Source organism: Aptenodytes patagonicus, chromosome 1, assembly GCF_965638725.1.
Source record: "Aptenodytes patagonicus chromosome 1, bAptPat1.pri.cur, whole genome shotgun sequence".
NCBI classification, from domain to species: Eukaryota; Metazoa; Chordata; class Aves; order Sphenisciformes; family Spheniscidae; genus Aptenodytes; species Aptenodytes patagonicus.
In genome coordinates this window covers 216,814,114-216,837,017 of record NC_134949.1, presented here as the reverse complement: position 1 = coordinate 216,837,017, position 22,904 = coordinate 216,814,114, and the positions used below count along the sequence as shown (strand labels likewise).

The window sequence follows — 22,904 nt, the reverse complement described above, 5'->3', positions numbered from 1 at the left end:
ACAAGGTGGTGTCATCCCCCGTCAGCACAACCAAGTGCTGCTTCTTAGAGCAATTTAAAAAAAAAAAAGAAAAGAAAAAGTATTATCTTTCTTTTGAAAATACTTGGTTCTGCTTCATGTAACAGCGTAGAATTTGGATGCAGTTTATCTATAGAGTAAATAACTTTAAGGCATTGCAGTGTATATCTTTCATCTCATTGGTGGCCAAATAAATGTATTACCTCCTAAATAATAACAATATTGTTTCAAGACTGACCATCACAGATCCTCACCTAAGGGTGTTTCATCCAACTTCAGAAGGCAGTGGCTGTCGGCATGACAAAAATTGTTTAGAAGTAAGTTTTAATATTATCGTTTAGGAGAGAAGACGGTATTTCCTTTGAAGACTGAAAGTTTTAGTTGAAGTTATTACTCTGTTGTAACAGAAACTGCATGCCACAATATTTCTAAGGGCGTGCAGAGCAGGATCCTTCGTACTATGTCTTTTCTTAGAGTAAGTTCAACAGCATGTACCACGTTAGCATGAGGCAGTGCTGCTGACTGCTGCAAGACAGATGGAGGGCTATTGCAACACACAGGAAATCACCTGCACCAAATTTGAGAGTTTCTGCTAAAAGACTTGCTGTACTTTAATTTCCCATCAGTTTGAGTATCTAGGGACCTATACTACGAACTGATACAGCTGCACACCCAAGCAAGGATGTAAAGTATATATCGTTTTGCTGCTTGAATAATTAACTCCACAGTGACTAGTACTATAGCTTGATTAAATTTTGGCAATATATCAGCATATATTTTTGAGCTCAGAATTTATGCTGATAGTTAAAACATAAAATAAATTATTAATATTAGGAAAAGATCTTGGAAGCATGGATAAAATCTTGTGTCTTTATTAATAGCCAGAATGTTTTTCTCACATGATGACACATATTGACTGGTCTAGTATGAAAAAGGAAAGATTGGGGACGTGTAACCATATTCATAAGTTTGAGGAAACTTTGAAGAAGGTGTTTGGTGCCTGCTTATAGTGAAGATGAGAATCAAGTGACTTTTGTGGATAGAAAATGAAGGGTAATTGAATATTTGAGAAAAGGGCAGTGCAGTGAGCTTAGAAGTTGATGCACAGCTCTCTTGAAGCACAAAAACTGAGAGCTACTGTGTTTCCTGAGTGCTGAGATAAGGTTTTTGGAGAAGGGCATTATCTGTAGAGGTAGGTCTGGTAGAGGGGAATTTATCAATATTTGATCACAGATGTTTCTTATCACAAGAAAAGCAAAATCCACAAATGGCTGAAGTAGATGTTCAGGTATGAATGGAATTACAATTGACATAGAGATTACTACTAACATTAAACTGCATAAATATCTTAATTTGCAAGCTTTATGTTATTTAAAGCTGCTTGAAGTGAAATATTCTCAGATTTAACTACTCCCCATTTTCTGTTCACAAAACTCTCTGTTATCTTCACTATCAGCAGGAGCTAAACACCTTCTTCAAAGTTTACTGTGAAGATCAATACACAACTTTTATCTTCTTTCTCATTTAGAGGCTATGAGGGTAGTTGTACTTCTGTTTAGTAATAGGTTTTTCCTAAAGAGGTTCCATATGCCTATAAAAATTATTTTTAAGCAATTGCATATCAGTCTTTGTCTTGTTCGTAAGTTGTCAGTCTGAAGGTGGGTAAATGTCCCTGGGTCCAGATATTATCAGAGGACTATTTAGAGTGTATTCTTCTGCTTTCCAAATTTTTCTTCATTATATGCTGGGGTAGCAAGATTCATTATTGTAGCCTCATGAACAAAGAAAGGAAGTTCTTGATGTACTCAAAAGAACTTTACAGTTGTTATTTGGAGACTGAGGTGGATGTTCCTACTATGATCATCTCAAATTTTCCAATCATCTAGTTACAAACTTTGCAAACTGCTCAACATGGGATGTGATACATGCAGTTTCAAGCACCACTTCTGATGGTGGTGTTATCACCTAGAAGGTCGGGAAAAGTCCTAGCTGAGCAATGCTTTTTCTTACCAGATGATTTCTGCTGAATCATAAGTGATTACACACTACTGTTAGGCAGTAGAGGTGAAGATTTTGACACAGCCTTTGACACGGTCCCCCACAACATCCTTCTCTCTAAATGGGAGAGGTATGGATTTGATGGATGGACTGTTTGGTGGATGAGGAATTGGTTGAATGGTTGCATCCAGAGAGTAGTGGTCAATGGCTCAATGTCCAGATGGAGATCAGTGACAAGTGGCGTCCCGCAGGGGTCCGTGTTGGGACCAGTACTGTTTAATATCTTCATCAATGACATAAACAGTGGGATCAAGTGCACCCTCAGCAAGTTTGCAGATGACACCAAGCTAAGTGGTGCGGCTGACACACCAGAGGGACGGGATGCCATCCAGAGGGACCTGGACAAGCTCAAGAAGTGGGCCCGTGTGAACCTCATGAAGTTCAACAAGGCCAAGTGCAGGGTCCTGCACCTGGGTCGGGGCAACCCCCGGTATCAATACAGGCTGGGGGATGAAGGGATGGAGAGCAGCCCGGCCGAGAAGGACTTGGGGGTACTGGTGGATGAAAAGCTGGACACGAGCCAGCAATGTGCGCTCGCAGCCCAGAAGGCCAATCGTATCCTGGGCTGCATCCAAAGAAGCGTGGCCAGCAGGTCGAGGGAGGGGATTCTGCCCCTCTACTCTGCTCTGGGGAGACCCCACCTGGAGCACTGCATCCAGCTCTGGAGCCCTCGGCACAAGAAAGACACGGACCTGTTGGAGCGGGTCCAGAGGAGGGCCACGAAAATGATCAGGGGGATTCAACACCTCTCCTGTGAAGAAAGGCTGAGAGAGTTGGGGTTGTTCAGCCTAGAGAAGAGAAGGCTTTGGGGAGACCTTATTGCAAGCCTATCAGTACTTCAAGGGGGCTTATAAAAAAGATGGCGGCAGACTTTTTAGCAGGGCCTGTTGCGACAGGACAAGGGGGAATGGCTTTAAACTAAAGGGGGGTAGATTTAGACTAGATGTAAGGAAGAAATTTTTTATGCTGAGGGTGGTGAACCACTGGCACAGGTTGCCCAGAGAGGTGGTGGATGCCCCATCCCTGGAAACATTCAAGGTCAGGCTCGACGGGGCTCTGAGCAACCTGATCTAGTTGAAGATGTCCCTGCCCACGACGGAGGGGTTGGACTAGATGACCTTTAAAGGCCCCTTCCAACCCAAACTGTTCTATGATTCTATAAGATTTTCTGTATTTAACTCCACCAATGGAAGTAGGAGGCACATGTGGACTTCTGGAAAGTGATCGGCTTAGAGTCGCTTCTGGGCAAAGTTTTATCTACAGTTTGTCAAAAGCAAAACTGTATGAGCCTGACACTCCTGAGCACTATAGTTTTCTTTTTACTTAGTGAAAAGAAGGGGAAGATACTTTCTGAGATTGCCTAAAGGAGTTTCTTTTAACATAGGACACACTGCTCTGTTGTCCTGGGAATTTAATGGAGTAATGGTTGGTTCTGCACTTATCTTAACATGTATTGATTGAAGAACACTATAAATACAGCCTGATGCACAAAGGTTGCCAGGATCTCCAAACTGTAATGAAGTCTAAAAGCAATGCCCATGGAAAATTACTATTTTTCTTTTAGAGAGTCACTGTCAAGAGCTGTGCAGATCCTTTCTTGTATTGCTATTAAAGCTAAAATACAAGTCTTAAGTTTCTTTTCAGATTTTATGTCTCTTGTTTACTGTTTCAATTTTCAAAAGCTCGTAGAATAAAGTATGACGAAGAATAAATGTTGTTGTAGTAGTAGCAGTAGTAGTAGTAGTAGTAGTAGTAGTAGTAGTAGTAGCAGCAGCAGCAGCATTTCTGGACCTTTAAGTCACCCATTCTGATATTTCATTCTGCCAGGTCATTTGGTTACCATCTACTTGTCTCAGTACTGTGAGTATGACAAAAGTTAAGATTTGAAGCCTCTAAGACTTTCTTCAGTACGCTCTTCTAATATTTAGGTTTGCAGATACTGTAGGGAGCATTTAACTCCAAATGAAAAAGCCTTCCTTCCTTCCTTCCTGTCTTTTGGCAATACAGCGTTGAAATTACCTGATGTCATCGTTAATTCTCAAATGGTATAACAGACCATTATGCGTAGTTTTCTAGCTTGAATGTGGCTGGAAGCCATTGACTTTCCTAATCAGCCACCTAGAGTGTTTGTGTCAGTAATAATCTGTATTTAAAATATACTCTAAATTATTTATTTCTCATAGCTGGCCAGAGTGAATGTATCAATTTTTTTATGATTGAAAACAAGAGTTCCCAGATTAGCACATTGTAAAGGAAATAAGGAAAGATGGATCATATTGATATGATTGGCATTCTTTCCTACAAGAAGTGTTTCAGTCATTTGTCTTTTGGGACAGCACTACATTCTATTAAGATAAGTGAAATAAGCAGGTGCCCACTTCTGTTCCACAGTTGCCAAATAAAGGATTAGAAAGAAAAGGCATCTAGTTTGCTACAGCTAACTCAGTATTTGTGTTGAACTAAAAAAAAAATAACTTATGTACCCTTTTTTGTCTCCTGTATATCTTTGAGCTATGCTGCCTTCATTTTGTAGCAATAATCCAACATATAGTTCAGTAATATCATGCATTTCAGAAAAATATTTCCTTGTAAGAATTTAGCCACAAATCTAGTCACTCTCTGAAGTAGGCAGAGATAGTAATTCAGTGTATTTGACTTTAAAGTTCCATTCATCCCTCAATGAGCTCTCCTTTATAATCTTTTATTTCTCTTACTTGGGCTGGATTCCAGAGACTCTTACAATAGGTATTGCAGCTCGTTTGCGCATTGGCAGAAGAAACAAACCCATTAGTCACTAACAGCAGGGGTATGCCTCAGCTCTCAGGCTCCCTTTGATCATTTTTCTATCTCCAGTAACTCAACCAGATTCTCTTTTCTAAAGTTTTCTGAAGCAAAATTGGCATTTCTGGTTGGGGGAAGGGAGAGACTGTTACCTGAAAACCTCATTATGCACGCTCCTCAGATGAGACGCAGGCATCTCAGCTCGCTCTTTTTGCATTAAGCAGTTATCACACGAACAAAAATAAACAAGCAAATATGACATCTTCAGCATTTTGCAATGCTAATGACAGTAATGTGGCAGTTCCTCTTAACTTAAAAATTGGGTAGGCTGAGTACTTCTTCCTGCCAAGAAATGATATGGAAGAAGATTCTCGTTCTTCTTGGGGCTTGATAACTCACATTAAACACCTGCTGATTGTCTTGTTATACTTGTTGAAGTAAGATCCCTGCTAGCTACTCTCTCCAGCTGAGTTAATAATTATCTTGGAAGTCATGAGCTTTTGTTAATGAGACTCAATATTGTACTTTTAATTCAGGAGGGTGGTCCTCACAGTTGCATTCGTATTCTGAAAAAAATCAAGAGCTAAACCTTCTTCAGTTAAGTGTCACAGTCCAATTCATAGGAGGAGTGACTGTCTTGAGGCAAAATGATTTTTGTCACCAGCGTTGAGGTCCGCTAGACTGACGCTGTGTTTTAGCCAATACTTTCACAGTAGATGTCTCCTTCATGCCTTCTCCATGGTCATAAAAAGAAGAAATTTTCATATCTAACATTCCAGCTGTTGTGTGTTAACAGTTAGTGTTGACCTTGGTTTTCACTGAGAAGGTCCACTGCTATCGAAATCTCTTTGTAGTTGATCTGTGGACTTGAACATAAACAAGAATATGAAAGAGTATCTCTCAGTCCTGTAGGAAAGGTAGTGTTAATGTCTAGAGACCAAACCTACTGAAGTAGATCCTGCAGAAGAAATGGAAATTGCCTTACTTGGATTTTGAAAGTTCTGTTATTATACTGAATTTGTCATACTCTGCAGAAGGAGATATGTTTGTGTGTTTTCTTCCAAAAATTCATGTCTGATATAAGTAGAGGGAATTTCAGGAGGTCTTGTCCTGGTCCATCCAGCTGAAGGAAGCATTGTAAAGGATGTGTGAATGTTGTTACTCTAGCAAAGACATTTCCAGGTAACCAATACCTGTATGTGTATTGGCTGACATGGTTCAGTAAAGTCATAAACATTAAAGCCAATGGGTAAATGCAGATTCCTGAAAGAAAGTGCTCATTTTATGAAGAAAACTGTAGTGGAACTGTCTGTAGGTTGTGGGAAAACAGCAGTGATGCTTACGATTTCACCATGAAAGTGGTATATAAAGCTCATATTATTCTTGCTGTCTGATGCCATCAGACCCCATTAAACATGTCATCACATTCCTTTTAAGATATTCCGCCCTTGGTGAAGACCAACCCTTTGTATGGTTGGTCAGAGTCAAAACTCAGCTGCTTTCATGGCCGTATCCCAGCTTCGGGAGGTCGTATCCCCTGTTTAGGCTGTGTTGACACAGCATGAGCAGCAATATCTAACCAGAAGGGCAGAGGGGATAGTAGCTGCCCAGCCCCATCTCAGGTTGCACATGGGCAAGAAGCAGCATGTCTGCACCCATTGATGTCTGGATACCAGACTCAGCACAAAGACTGGAGAAGGTGTTCAGCATTTAGGAAAGCACAAGCAGCCATTCCTAATCTCCTCTGGGAAAGCTTTTATTCTGGTCATCACCATTTCCCATCTTGATTACTGTGAGATTCACCTCATCTTGGGTTTTTGATGACAAATCTTGACAAGCATATAATGAGACTGTCTTCTTTGTCATTCATCTATATCACCTTTCTTCTCTGTTTTTTTTCCCCCACCATGCCATCTGCAGGTTTCTAAACAAAAGGACCTCACTAGTCCTGAGTTACATCTTCTCTCCTGGCAAGTTCTCCTGTGCCTTGCACATCTGCCTTTCACATTTCCAGAGATACCAGCTGTGAATTAGCTTTTGTATCTTTGTCCTACAAACATCCCAACCTCCCTCCCCTCCCCGGTTACTTTTCACTGTAATTTCCAGCTGTTTAAGAATTTTGCTGAGAACTGTGGTAATGTTTGAATCAAAATTGCTTTGGTTAGAGGGGCCCCTAAGTGCTGGTGTGATACAGTGTCCTGATGGAAACGATATTTGCAGAGCGGTGTGCTGAACGACCTCTCCGGTCCTCCCCGTTGCCTTGTGTTTCGTGTCTGCACTGTGTCAGGTTGTCTGGGAACAATTTTGAACTGGCGGCAATTTGTTATTTTGTTTTAATGTGTTGTCGTGGTTATTTTCTGTAGGGGCAGAGGAAATTTCTACAACTCTTTTAGCCTGTTTATAGCTGGAACCTGAAAAGCCAGGCTGGGGTCAGGCTGATGGAGCAGAAAAGAGGGGTCAGCCGGGGTGCGGATTTACACTTAGGGAAATAATCACATTGCTGGCGTGAGGGCAGCTTAATTAATTAATTTACATGCCTGCAAAGAGAGAGCTTTAACTCACACTTCAGCTCCTGTGTCTGGCACTCAGAGCTTTTCGAGCAGAGCTGGAACCTGTCATTTTGAAAAGTTTTGAGTGTCACCCAGAGAAAAAGGCTTAGCTGGTACATAACATTTTCCTCTCTGGGGACGTAAAGTTTTAGACAGAGTAGAATTGACTAACTTCAGGCCTTCTGTGTTAATTTCTGTTAATTAGCTGACATTTCATGTTATAGGCATTGCTATTTTCAATTAGCTGTCGGAAAATATTTTCAGTGCAACTTTTCTGTTATGGAATGGATTTCCCACAAGTTTGGGCTTACAAAAACAAACAAATGCATGCATGTATTTACTGCATGCGCCACGTTCATCAGGATTTCAGCAATAACCTAACAAACTGTGAGACGGTGTATTGGTAAGACAGGAGGATGGCTTCATTTCTTGAGCAGTCTCTTGGCTTAAGTAGGTTTTTCATCATAGTGGCTTGACTGTTTATACCACTGTGGTTTTCAGAGATTTTATTACTGTTTTTATTTGTAACCTTTTTCTCCGTCCCCCCACCTTTTTTGTAGATGATTGCTAGAAGCTTGAGGGAAATGTCTCTTTTTTTTTTAAAGTTCAGTCGTGTTCTGTTCAGAAAACAAGAGTTTCCTGAATCTTGCTAGTATTTTCTGTGCATTAAGAGCACGACCCCCAAAAAAAGCATTTTGTTGGTATTTTTGACCAGCATTTAAATAAATGTGTCTCAGTTTGTTTCTGTGCACTACAACCTGTACTGCCTGGCATCAATTATTTCATCTGTGGAGTCAGCAGAAATCCCGAAAAAGTATTTTCTTTGTTAACCTGTGCTCTTGCCGAGAGCTTGGCCACTTGCACCAGAGCAAAACAGAAATAGAGGGGGTCAGCCTCTAAGTGGGGCAAAAGTTATTTATTGCTGAAAGTCTGTGATGGGAGGAGGGGGATATTGGCAGAATTGGCCTTTTGTTTGCTGCAGAAACTCTGACATTCTCCCGGAGCGGTGGAGTGGAGAGGCTGAGCTCCCCGGCGGTGTCGCTTTCACCGGGTGGAAAGGCAGATTCGCAGCCATGTGTGCAGCCTTTTGGCGTTATAAATGCTATTTTGGAAAGTGTAGCGAGTGGGAACTGGATGGCTGAGCACACTGGTAATGAGCTGTGGGTCCTCTCCCCGCACCCCCTCGCCGGTGACTGACAGATGGTGCGTTGGTGGCTTTGCAGGATGGGGATGGTCCCTGCCCGGCTCTCAGCAGACAGTCATCCCCATCACAAGGCGGCAATCCCAATGAGTGCTAATTGCCAACCCTGGTGACAGTCTTAGGAGAGAGAGGCCTGAGGCCGTGTCGTTGGGAGGACAGGCTCCACTCTCCAAACGAGTTATGGGCTGATTTGGGGGATTTTACATTGCCGCTATATATTGCCATACCATTTATTTTTCTGTAAATAAGGAGTTTCAGTCCCTAAGGCTGTCAGTCCGCTCCTTTCCACTGTATCAGTTTTTAAAAGTATAGTTAAATATGGGAAATGGAAAAGGTCTTTCACCTTTCTCTTAGAACATGTTGTGGTTTTTCTGCTGATCTCAGTACTAAATTGGGGTTACCCTAAGTTTAGATTTCTTGTTGCAAGGAGGGGACAATAGCAAGGGACATTATTCCCAGAAAATTTTGCTTTGCCTAAGGTTTGGCCATCAGGACTGTATGATTTGTAAGGGAACACAGAAATGTTTAAGGAAAAATAAAGCATCGAGGAGTTAACCAGCAAAGCAATCGATGTGCAGTGATCAGTATGAGGAGGGAAGGGTATGTAATATCTTGGCTCACTATCATTAAAAATTGCTACTGTGGGAATTGGCATGTTAGCATATGTAGCTGAAAGTGAAATTTGAACTTCTTTCATGCAAACAGAAATAACTTTCTGCCTTATTTCTTTCTCTTTAAAAAATGCAATGCGAAATATTGACGGAGAAGTTTGAAACATATTGATTGCATTTTGAAGGCATATTATTAAATCTATTGAGTGCTTGTTGATCTTGAATCATTTCATTTTCACCGTGTTTCAGACTGAAAATTGTTAGTAATTCTGTTTAAGTTGCAACTAAATTACTAATTTACTTTTGTCCCAAAAATTATATTTCTTACAAGTTTCTGCCAGCACAGTGTGCTCTTTACACAATGCAGCAGAAATTTTTTGCTACCTGCCGCTCTGTGCCTCTTAAAATCATATAAAGCAGTTTTGGAATTAATGAGCTGTCAAATCTCAGGTAATGAATGAAAAGAACTGACAGAAATTCTTTTGTTGTTTAAGAAATTCCAAATAATTAATAGAAAAAAAGTGACAGAGATTCTTTTAGGATTTAAAAAGAAATGCATCTTTCAAATTCAATGTGTGACTGAAGAAACTGTAAAATATGTTTGCAAAAAAGTAGGGATCCTGCTTAATGGGTTAATTCCAGTTCTCTCTTCTGAGATAAACTTGCAGAATTTGAGATAAAAGGATTTTATGTTTTGAGAAATAGATTCCTAGTCCGCAGGTTCCCCGTTCCAGGTTCATCTCAAAAGTAAAAAAATCTTCCCGATTCCTTTATTTGTTATTGTGGGCGTATTTGTCTTCCGTACACAGAAGATTTTGTAAACTGCATGTTAGGTTTGGGGAGGAAGGGGTGTTCCCTTACGTTTTATGTTTTTTTCCAATTTATGAGGTCCCACTGTACCTATGCAGAATAACCTATACTGCTGTTATTTTTCAGGTAACCGTCTCAGATGGGGGCGCAACTCCCAAGCAGTCCTCCGTTTGGGTGGTGGTCCAGGTTCTGGATGAGAATGATAACAAACCTCAGTTTCCAGAGAAAGTCTATCAGATCAAGCTGCCAGAAAGGGACCGTAAGAAAAGAGGGGAGCCTATCTACAGAGCTTTTGCTTTTGACAAAGACGAAGGTCCTAATGCAGAAATCTCATACAGCATTGTAGATGGAAATGATGATGGGAAATTTTTTATTGATCCCAAAACAGGGATGGTTTCTTCCAGAAAGCAGTTCACAGCAGGGAGTTATGACATCTTAACAGTAAGTGCTCTTTCATCGACATACAAACCCATGATTTGACCGACTTTTTTTTAGAAGTAGGCCCTCTTGTATAAAGAGTGATATATGACTGTTTAATGTATGACCTATATGTAAGATCTGACTGTATTAAGAAATCTAGTATTCACATACAACTACTGCCAAAAAATGGAGTCTGAGAGAGCGTTCATGCTATTGCACATAGTGAACTATTCTCAGACTGTTCAGTCAACTTGCAAATTGTTGGCGTAGGTTGTTCCCTTGAATACACAGAAATGAAGACCAAGGGCTTGTCTGCTCACAAAGTTGTATCATGTGGAACTGGGCAGATACAGCTACGAATGGTTATTCACCTTTTGTGTGGACACAATTGCTTGCCCTCATGGAAAGGTCTTTATACTGTCCAAGTTAGGTGGCTTCAGGGAGGAGGACTACTGTGTACTCTATGTTGTAGTACCTTTCTCACCACATTAAAGAGTGTAAGTATGGCAGCAATTTCAGTTAAAAGAAATCTCAGCCAAAATACTTCTGCCAGAACTCAAACCATATAGACGAGGTCAAAGAAAGAAAGAATACAAGGTGATGGTGTTGATATAAAGCAATATAAGACTTGAATGTGCACTCTTCATCTACAGCAATAAGCCAACAAGTTGTAGTTAAGGAGTTGACAAAAAATTGTCAGAGGTCCATGGTCAGAGGTTTCCATAGTAAAGGAAGCAATGTCACTTACAGTAACAGTTGGGATACCTTCATAGGGTTGGAAACTGTGATAGGAAAATGAACAAATATCAAAATATTGAGAAATACCTAGTAATCAGAGTAGAACACCCTTTGGGTGAGTGAGTGCCTTTCCCTGCGCAGAGCTGGAAGTTATGTCTGGGATCTGGCCCTTATTATAATGCAACAGCTGAAGGTTTTCTACCTTGAAACTGCTCATCACACCCTCAGCGTCTTTTCACCAAGGGCCTGCCCACCTTGAACGGAGCAGGATGGCGAGTGTTAGCACCACACCCACTTAACACATTTCCAGAGAAGGAAATAGGGTATGGTATTTCAGGAAAATATTTCCCATTTTTAACAGGCATAGTAACAGCATATTTACACCAGTGGTCCTATATAGCCAGAAACATTTCCTTTAGTTTTAAAAGAAAAACCCTTTGATTGACATTGATGTTATTCACCAAAGCATCCATTTTGTAACCTACATTCTCCCTTTCCTTAAGCCCAATGTTTGTTGCTGCTCACCTTGTCCTTGCTGTGCTAAAACCATAAAGCATGCCAGGCAAATATCAAGTCTAGCCATCCCTCTAGAGGACATTATAATAAAAAGAATGAACACCAAGCTGGGCAACTCTTAATGAACACGACAGAGAGCAGAAAGCAAGGAAAATAAATACGGCAACATTTTAAATTATATTTGTTTTGGAGAACGGGGGAAATGATCTGAAACTTATTGAACTCAATTAAAGATCCTGAAGAAGGCAATATAAGGAATACCAGTCTTATCTGCAATACAGATGTCATTTAAAAGCAATCAAACATGGTCTGGGTGAGCATGTTTCACAAGTGCACGACATCCCACAGGCTCATTATGATGCTCCCAGCTTTGCTGCAAGAGGGAACTGGGTGGAAGATGAAATCGGAGAGGCAAGCTGGTTCTGGAGAGGAGGATCTGTGTGGGGAGCACTTGAATTGCATCTCCAGGAGGCCTCACACCAACATTTCTAAAACAAAACATTGCAGTTTAAAATCAACCTTTTCAGTGAAAAGTCAAAGTGTAATGGAAAAAAATGGGAACTGAGAAATAAGTGCTTATCTTCCTCTTTTTTCCATGGGATTTTACATAAAGGATTACAAAGGCCTTTTTCCAAGCAGTCACCGTCATGCGATAGAATTAGGTCTGAACTGCCGAGCTGGGATGCTCAGTCTGAGTCCTCTTTTCTTTGTACCTGCCAGATAAAAGCGGTGGACAATGGCCGGCCCCAAAAATCTTCAACTGCACGCCTTCATATTGAGTGGATAAAAAAGCCTGCGCCCTCACCCGTGCCCCTGACTTTCGATGAACCCTTTTACAACTTCACCGTCATGGAAAGCGATAAAGTGACAGAAATCGTTGGGGTGGTCTCTGTGCAGCCATCCAACATTCCTCTCTGGTTTGATATTGTCGGTAAGTTGGGAGCCAGTGGCATAAGGAGGAAGCTTCAGAAGCAAAACATATGGATGTGTGGTTTTGAGAGCAAGAAAACTAACCGTGAACTGTCCCCCCCAAATTAAACCCACTTTTGTAATGCTGAAATGAAAATGCTATTTTAATATAGCGATAACAATAATATTAATATTCCTGCTTTTGTTATGACTCCTTAGCTAAGCTGAAAAAAAAGCGCTGTATGGCTGAATTGTTTTTTTTCATACTATGTTATTTACTGCAATCTTAATGTTGTCTGTCATTTAAATTCTATTGTCATACTTTGCTAATCTCATTTCTAAATGTATTTATGGTACTTAGACTTGCTGTCCCTCATTTCTCTCTTTCTTCACCTTTTTTTCTGCATTCTGTTCTTTTTTTTCTGCTTCCGACTGCCCTGCTTCAAGGTGGCAAGCATGCTCGAGAGATGTTCTATATTCTACAGACAGCTTGTGGGCAGAACTGTTCAACAGAAGGTACCCTTAGTGCAAACACATTTGCTAAAATACAACTATCCAGGCTGCCTTTTATTTTTGCAAGTTCTTTGAGACAATTTATATTACATCTTTCATAAGTGCCTGTGACAGGATGCGATGCGACACATGGATGTGCTGCGTTTCTTTCTATGACAGCTTTTACCGTATTTGTGTCCAATTATTATCATTTTATTCACGGATTTTCCACAGTTTATCAAAAATAATTAATTCAAACTTTTCACAGTCCAGTGCCATCCATTTAACTGTGAAACAGAATGGGATGCATCAACATATGGGTTACAAATGGAGCCACCAAAAGTTTGTCGTGAATGCAAGCTGAAAAAGAGAAATGTGTTTTGATGTGAGATTTCAACCACGAAATTGCCTTACATAAAATTGCTTATAAAAATAGGGAGGGAGAAATGTCCTTAGCAAAGAGAAGGAGAAGCCATAGAAGTAATGGTCTTAAAATTGCAGCGAAATGCAGCTAAGGATGTAGCTGCCAAAAAGACAGGGAGTAGAGCGTCTCACTTGGTTGCAGTGGAGAAACAGGAATCAATGTTCCTAAGCATTGCTTTCCTGCTTCTGCAGCTGACTCAGTTACGTTATTTAAAATAACTCATTTAACATCTCCAAAATGAGGCTTTCCCCAGCAGCACAACGACCCTGCAAAGTTACTGTGCTGCTTAGTATTTGCAGATACTTGTACATAATGTTTGTATACCTTTGGATGTAAAACACTGTGTCTGCACAAAGTGGTGTTATTTAAATTAAGGGTTATAAAGCAAATACTATATGAAAGATTAGAGAAACAAAAAGCCTTTGCTCCAGACTTAGTGGAAAGGGTGCATCAGCAGTCTTTATTTACAGGGATTGAGCCTGGCTCTCATTTCAGCATAGCTATTTGCGGATGGGTTTAGCCAACAGGAAGGACAAGGACCACAAGAGAAAGGGTCTGTCAGAGCTGTTTTCATCCACCTTTTATTGCCAATTTGTGCGGATGAAAGACAGAAGCAGCAACATTTCCTCTTTGAATTTGTAGCATGGTTTCTGATGTGCCAACCACATTAAAATTAAACCCAAAGCTATTATCATGTTCTAGGGTTCCTGATAGCCCCTGGGGAAGAACAGCATAAGTTTCCTATGGTTTTCTTCCCATTCCCTTGGTTGTTTCAGTATGCTACATGCAATTTATTAGCTAATGTTTACATTCCCTTTCTCTTCCTCACTGACCCTAACTTTCCTCCCAGGAGAAATCCATCTTTATTGATGTTATTGACACTTCTTCCCATTTGAACCTTTTGCTGGCCTCCTCTGCCTTTTGCAGCCTTTTGGTCCTTTCCTTGGCAAATTCACTGACTCTCATTAAAATGCTGCCTGTGTTAAGCACTGAGAGAAGCCCCCACTCTTCCGCTGCATTCTTTTACATTATTAGAGTCACTTGCAATCTAGCAACACCTTATAATAATACTTCATTTTTTGCCTACCAAACAGAGATGATGGGGAGAGTATTATGAAATTTAAGCCTTTAATTTGTCATTTAATGTGACCTTTATGGATAAAATAGTTCAAATGGTTTAGAAGAAGATTTTTGCTATTTAAACAACCCTAATGGTTTCCCTATAGGCTGTAGCTCCTGCTGCTGCAAGATGCTGTGTCACTGCAGAGGGTCATGGAGACAGTTTCCCTAGACTTAATGAGAAATCAGTGACCCTGACCATTCAGTTCAGTACTGTTACCATATGAATGTTGTCGTTAAATATGACTGCTGTTATAAATAATAGCACTAGCAACAGCACTTATTTCTGCAATAGGAATAGCCAACAATCCTGGGCATGCAGAAGACCCTGTTGTTCCAGATGTTCTGCATACAACATGCAAAGACAAAATGTACCCCAAGAGGTTTATAGGCAGAGTACTGTATATTTAGATTATCTTGCTGCCTTTAGTCAGTGTCAGTATAAAAACCACTCTTTCTCCTTGTTCCTCAATATCATCATGTGGGAAAAAAAAGATGTTGATACTTTCCTTTTGGGAGAACATTGAGGTTTAGTGCTGAAAAGCCCAATGAAAGACAGGGGTTATTAGTAGAAGTTAGTTGTCGTGTATGGAAAGCTGTATGGGACTGCTGATGCAAGAGACGGTTTCTGTGCTGCTGAAAAACGTAGACCTGATCCTGCTCCATCTGGTATTTTGTGATTTTGGACCTCCGTGCACAGTTCACAGTAATGTCAACAAAAGCCCTGAAGGCTTATGTAGAGGCATGGTTTAATACAGAGTTTGCAGCTTGACCTTTATGTTTATGACCTTTTCAAACTAAATGGACATTGGAATTCCAGAGGACCTCTTTTTTAATTCATAACATGCACTTTCTCCCAGCTAAAAAAAGAGGAGGGAGGGCAGATGAAGTTTGGCTATGTAGTATTCTGTCTGCCTAACTTCAGCATCTAATTTGCACCTAAATTATATACACTTTAAATAACTGTTTAAGTTCTTGAGTTAATCAGCTCCAAGAGAGGAAGGTGCCTTGCAGGCAGGGAAATCATTTTCCCCCCATGGACTAGAGAGGGACAGGACGCTTGCCTGTTTTTTTCTTTGTTTGTTTAATTGGGAATGGTTGAGATGTCGTACCTGGTTTCTGTTTTCAGACTGCATTCAACGCCTTTCTCAGTTCATGCAGATCCCACAATGTGAAAGTCATGAATGTAGGTTGTTTCAGTTGTGTTAAAATTCTTCAGCCATTTATGAGAAACTATTTTTCAATGGGAGCTCCAAAATAAGTCAGAGATCTTTATTTCTCCCAGGTAAATTGAGCCCTCTCTGTCTCTTCCTTTGTAAGTGGTGGGAATGGTGTGATGACTACTTTGATACTGGAGCTAAGCTGCATGGTGCTAGTTTTTGCTTAAGTAGCATGTTGCACAACATCTCTCTGATTCTCCAAACAGGCCTCCCTCTATCTTTCCTTTCCCCCCCAGCCTATGCCTTTATAAGAGCAGCCAAACTTTAAAAGCACATCAGAACTTTTTATCAAGGGTGCTTAAATGGCAATAATTTTAAGATCTATTAATTTTCATTAATTGTCCATTTATTTCACAGTGCTGCAAATTTTCGTTAATGTCAAAAACACGTAGCTCCCTAGCCTCCTTTGAATTATCTTCTCTGAGAACTAGCTAAAATACCTTTCTGATTTTTTTTTCTGCTTTTTATGCCCTTACCTTCAGCTTCTTAGCAGCAAACCCAAGGCTTTGACTCTCCTTACAATAGTTTTATCTGAAAATTCAGTCTGCATTATTTTCTTCTTGTAGCATGATAGAGTACATAAGAGAATAAATATTTGCATGTTGTGTTACTAATATTTATTACGTTATGATTAACAACAGTCTGTAGTTGAATTTGTGTTTCTTGAGGCAGTCACTAAGTTTATTTCATCATTTTTGAAAACAGAAAAATTGGAAATGTTGGCTGTGCTTCTTTTCTGAAAATCCTAGAGGTACTTCAGACTCATCCTTGAGTTTCAGGGTGGATTAGCTTTCTGCATTTTCCTCTGATTCTCTGCTCTGAGCAATGTGAGAATTGTAGCAATTGGCCCAATTTATCATCACTGTCTTTGGTGGTGTAAGTTTACTTTGGGGCAAGACAAGTAAGAATCCTCTCTTCCCTGAGAAAATGTGTTTTAGAGGACTGTTCTCTAAATTAGGTCATCTCGTATTTCTCTTCTCCACTCATCCATCATGGCATGGTAGGCCATATGAGACTTGTGTGAAGATCTCAATATATCCTGGCCTTATTAAGTTTGGACGTGGAGCATGTATGCTCTTTGCTATCTACCAGTGAAGGAAGACTCTTGTCAGGTTTTAGCTGTATTTGATTTGGGGATGTCCTCCAGAGTTCAGCATGATCCATGTTTACATCTAAGACTGAACAAGTCTGATTCTCCCCAGTCATCAGATATTTCTGAGGTGTATATTCAATCCCACTCTTCTGGATCAGTCCACTGGAAAAGAGGGAGAAAGGCCCTCACGTGGGACTCATTTGCCTACAAGTCCTCCAGGTTTGCTGACATGTTTTCTTCTCGGAGGAGAAAATGGTTTCTCACAGCAGCATAGTCCTGTCTTAAACTGTGTATCAGCAGCTGATAGGAACGTAGGGAGGCTCGGTGTCTTCCCAGAAAGGAACCCCATCTAGGAAAAGAACTACAAAAAAAAGCTTCATTGCTTGCAGCAAGTGCAATAATCAAAATACAAGCAGAATATGTTTGGGGGAAAAAAAAAAACAAAACCACACTGGAATTCAAAAGGGACAGAGTTGCAGAACCCACATTCTGTGGGAATGCCAGATCTGTGTTGTATCTTGCTTTAGGCAAATTCTCCAGCTGACCTCTAGAAACCCCTTTTAACAGTTCAGGAAGTTTTCCTTGACCTGTCCATTGCACCAAATGAGTGGTAAGCTGTACATCAGAAGATCCGCTACCGTTAGTCACGTAAGGTTCAGTGCCTTTTTTTTTTTTTTAACTTTTTTATTAAAAGGAAAATTCATTCTTTCCAAAGCATAGAAGAATTTTGTCAGAAGAAAAATATGTTCATAGTGACTATGAAGCCAAGAAACAAGCTAAGAACCAAGGTAACATTCCAGATTCAGCCAGAACATGTAACTGAGGCTACTCTATACCAAGAACACAACCTATAGTCTGTTGGCTCAGAGGTGTCTCGGTTCAATTTCCTGAGATCTCCTTCTTGACCATACTATGCCATCTGTTAAACTGAAAATTAGGGCTGTGCTAGAAAGGTCTCACAAAGCTGTAGTGAGGGCCAACTAATAAGATCTTTTGTACCAGGGGCTGTTTCTACAGCTGTTCCTGAGTTTGATAACAGCTGGAATTGGCTAGAGTTATATCAGGAAATCCTATATAAACTATAACATGCTTTCAGATAACATTAAAAAATTCCTAGCTGTAGAAATATAATGCTTCCAGGGCTTATGCAAGAGCATTAATAGCAATCTCAAGAAAGTAAGGGTGGAAATCATCTCAATTAACTTTAGGTGTCCAAAGTGTAGACATAACTATCTGTGCTAGGTGTCTTAACAGTCAATTAGAGAGAAAAAGCACTTTCTGGATGAATTTATATCATCCCAACATGGTAAGTCTTCTCATCCAAAGATGGCATTCAAGTAGATGTGGCCTTTGAAATCCCACTCTAAGTGCTTCAGTTTAATCAGACTATTTTAAGGGAAGTCTTTAATCTGTATTGAAGTTGTATCAGCGTTACATCTTAGCCTGCAATGGTATTACAAACACAGCTAATCCACATCTCTCTGAGGTCATTCAGTGTTAAAATGCTTTCTCGGGACAACCTGTCTAGCCAACTTGCCAGTTCAATCAACTTACCTTCTTTATTGTTGATTTTCCCAAAGTGCCCGAGGAACTCACAATGTATTATCTTCATTTGAAATATTTCTTTCCTAATGCAATTGCAAGCACATTAGCAAAGACAGCTTCTACATATCTTGTATCTGAAAGCAGGTTTTAGTAGACAATAAAAAGGAAAGCATGTGCCATATGTTGGAAAATGGAATAAGTAATAAAAATTCACATGAATAAAACTGAGCAGCTGAACAAAATTTCATCATCCTTAACCCCCTTTCATCCTAAGATTGTGATCAAAGAAAATGTTAAATGGCTGATAGTAACATTGGTAAAACTGATACTGCAGCAGCTTACAGCACTGCAGATGAGCTCGCTTCAAAAAGGTTGGTAGTTACATGGCAAACTTTCGAAAACCGGCCTCAAGTACCCCAGAAATGTGTGAAGCTGACACCTCCTCAGCTGTCACCTCCTACGGGCTCAGCCCTCTGACCTCAACATGAGCACCTTTAGAAGGAAGTGGTTTCACGTGGGGTTCCCAGAATAGTTCAACTGCAGGAGTTTTTAAAAGAAAAGTCCTGTTTGCTTTTACACAACTCTCTCTCTCTCCCTCTTCATACCCCTTCAACACCCATCTTTCAAAGATAATTCTGTTGGGTGCTTCATAGTAGGCCTTGCATGGACTTAACATGTCTATAAAGCTCTTACAGTTTAGCATTTATACCTAATTCATTAATTATTCTTCAGTGCTTAAGTGCAACTTCAGAAGCATTCATCATGAGGAGCTGTTTTGAGGGTATATGAAGGCTGAGGAGCCGTACAAAGCATTTCCAGACCACCTCTAGTACTCCAGATGAGAGGCAGGACTCAATATCTCAAGCAATATTCCCAGAAGTTCAGCCATCTGAGTGGATCTTCATTGTCAACAGCTGACCACGGTCTGTTAAAATGTACCAGACTGAATCAGGAATAAATCAGTATTTCACTCCAAAAGAGATTATAATCACAAATCTCACAGCAGGATGTTCTCTGATCCATCTCTGTCTCAGTGTTTGATGTAGCTTCTGCATTGTTTAATAGAAAATTAATCAATGTGAAATAAAGTGCATTGTCTGGTTAGTTACAAGTATAGGCTAGAGTGGGGTGGCTGGTAACCAAGATTTATTTGTTTGTCACTAGACCATTTTGGAAGATGTGAATAGCATATAAAAAGCTCATATGGTGGATTCAGTTCTTATTTTAGGGGAAGAATATACTGCACTTAATGAAAATGGCTTGAAGAAGTTGATGTATTTGCAATACACTGTGTAGTGCCCTGCAAACCCAGCTCTAAGCCAACAGAGGAAAGGCATTTAAAACATTTATTGCTAATCCTTCCATTTTACTTCTTGGAAGTTTTAAAGGCAGGGTTTCTTTGGAAGTGTATGCCAGTTGATAGCATATAATTTTTGATTGCTTGTTAAGATGGTTATTAAGCACCTTGAAGTACAGGCTTTCATTTTGTTTTCATGGTTATCAGTATGAAACATTCTTTTTGTAAAGTGCCTACTGTCCCAAGGCTAGCTTCATTTCAGCAGAGATTTCCTTGCAAGAATCTCAAACTCTCTTCTTCAAAGGAAGCTTTTCTTCAGAGTTGGTTTTCATGGTACGATTTTTCTCAAGTAAATCAATTTAAAACATTAATTGGGAGACAGCATCTTTTTCTTCCAGACTAACTTTAAAAAACCAAACCAAACCAAAACAAAACACTGAAGAGATGATCAATGTCCAAATACCTTGGTATTGCTTAAATGTCAAGGACAATTATGGGGGTTTTTTTCTAGCATCAAATAGTATTAAATATATATATATCAATTTAGAAAAATATGCAATTTGGGCTTGCAGAAGGAGGTTAGGGAATAAGCAATGTTTCTATCCACCATAAATCACAGCAGATCCAGTGTCAGTGTTTTCCTGGAGAACCACAACTTCATCTATTAGGCTCAGAGCTATATACATGTATATACATATATTCAGCATAGGGAAGTCTGATGGTATGTCTGAAACGACTACGTTTTGATCATTTCAGTGGGCAGAAGTTCACCAATTCTGCCTTTTCTTTGTGTAGATCACCTGCACTCTCATCCCTCCTCTCCCTTTCTTCTCCCCCTCCTTGAATGGCCTCCAAGGCAGATATGGACAGAGCAGTGCTTCTTCTAGCTTACACTTTCTTTGCAATAGCCTGTGCAAGAGGTAGAGAGAAGTGAGGGTTTCTTCACGTTAAGGAATTCAGGGGCTGTGATTTCACCGATTCCTCCTAATCTTCAACTTCTTGGAATGTCAAAACCTTTTTCCTCTCACTAAATGCATGACTGTTTCTGAGAATAATGCCGGTTGTTGGTCAGCAAACCATGCAGGTGCAAGACTTGATGGTAGAGCAAGGAAGACTGTTCCCTTTGCTTCTCTGTCCCCAGCCCTAAAATGAGAGCCATTTTGTGATAATACATCAGCCATTCAAATATATATCTCTCTATATATATTGCACGAGAGCTAAGTCAATGGAATGGATGTTTTTCTACCTGTGGATCTAATCCCAAGAGGTCTGAGCAGCTCTTACACAAGTTTTGTGTAAGATTTTGGGATTTGAAAGCCTTTTCTGCTTTGTAGAACTGGGTTGTCAGAGACTGTAGCTAGTGGCATTGCATTGCTGTGTGATGAATATACCTTCAGAGTTAGTTTGTCAGCAGTGTTGTGTTCCACCTCTCCCTGTCCCCAGCCTCCAAAAATTTCAGACTCAACTCGTAATAAATTCCACTTTATAGATGAGTGAGTAAGAAGCAGCTTAGCAGCAGGGAGTGTGTGCTTTACTTTTGAACATAACAAGTGGTTCTAATCTATAAACTACAGCTGTGGCTGAGAAATCCTGTAACCCTTTAATCTCACATTATTTATGGCTCTCTCTTACTTTTTAATAGATTTTTTTTTCTTTTTCCTTTTTTTTTTTCACCTGAGACTCAGGAGGGTTTTCCCACTGCTGCATCATTCAGTGTGTGACAGGATAAGGGGATATTAGTTTCAGAACAGTGCTTTGTGAGGGTTTTTTTAATGGAAAGGAATTTATGATATGTATCCTGTCAGATCTATTTAAATAATTCCTAAAAGACTGGTAGAATTTGACCTTTGCTGCCAGTAATTATCATTGTCCTTGAAATTAACATAACAAATCTCTATTTGCATTTTTTAAATTGATTATAATTGTAATTTTTAAAGACTCAGTTGACAGTCTTTGCACCCACGAGCATCAGTGAGAATTTTCTGAAAATAAAATTTGCAGAATAAAACCCTCTTTAAATGATTTTTATACAAAAAGATAATTGTGCTTGTTCATTATCCAAACTACAAGGGCACACATCTTATGGGCTTATAGCCGTTTGATTCTTTTTATAGACTCAGTTATGGTTCACTTAAATATACTGCTAGATTTTTTTTCTTGCAGTGCATTTTAATTATATCTGCTTTCCAATATACAAACTGTGCTTTGAAATATAAATGAGTTATGAACAAAGAAGTATCAGTAGATGTACTGTGTATGCTAAGGCAAACCGTTAAGATGGATGCCAGTAAACAGATATGCCCACTTCTAGGAACATTTTCAATGGACATTTTCCAGAGATGGCTAATTTAATTGTATTTTTGTGCAACAATTAGGAGGGAATTACGATAGTTCTTTCGACGCGGAGAAGGGAGTGGGCACTATTGTCATTGCAAAGCCCTTGGATGCAGAGCAGAGGTCAATATATAATATGACTGTGGAGGTCACCGATGGAACAAACATTGCCACGACTCAGGTAGAATATCACATTCCTTTCTTGGCAAGTTTTTAATTTATTAGTGGAATGTATATGCTATAAAAATTAATAATTTTGCCATTCAAATAAAACCTCATCCTTTGAGACCACTGTTAACTAATGGAGGGGACATTTTTCGGAGCCTTTCCATCTGGTTGTAAAGAATCGGCTGTTGAATGTTTCAAAGCGGTATTTCTCCTTTTGTCCTCTTCGTGCTCACACGAAAGTAATTTGCCTTCCTCCAGCTGAGAGAGTCCCTATCACAGGCAGCAAAGCTTAGATTTTGACAATTGTATCGCCCCGTAATGGTCCAAAATACAATAGTGCTTCTGTAGTGTTGGGGAATATTGCTATTGATCATATTAAATGGAGTTTATACCTCTCATCCTCCCAAGACCCAAATGTGGGACACAGGATCAATTGTTCAGAGAAGAAATTGTTCAGAGGGGAAACTTAAAATTCAAAGGATCTCTCCTTTAGTGTCACTGCCTGCGATTACATTGTCTTCTGGGGAACAGCCCCAGTGAACCCTTTAAAACCAGACTTGCTTATCAGGGTCAGTGCCTTTCAGCAATTAAAAAGTCAGGT

General features: G+C 39.9%; 1 protein-coding gene across 5 annotated transcripts in view; it reads left to right on the top strand.

Moving 5' to 3' along the window:
- The window catches only part of FAT3 (FAT atypical cadherin 3), a 346,417-nt gene that overhangs the window by 222,817 nt on the left and 100,696 nt on the right, over positions 1-22,904 (top strand). For all 5 annotated transcript variants that reach the window (XM_076328324.1, XM_076328326.1, XM_076328323.1 and 2 more), the window contains exons 4-6: positions 10,155-10,469; positions 12,423-12,633; positions 22,177-22,316. In XM_076328324.1, the coding sequence (XP_076184439.1) occupies positions 10,155-10,469; positions 12,423-12,633; positions 22,177-22,316 (666 nt within the window). The remainder of the gene's footprint in view (positions 1-10,154; positions 10,470-12,422; positions 12,634-22,176; positions 22,317-22,904) is intronic.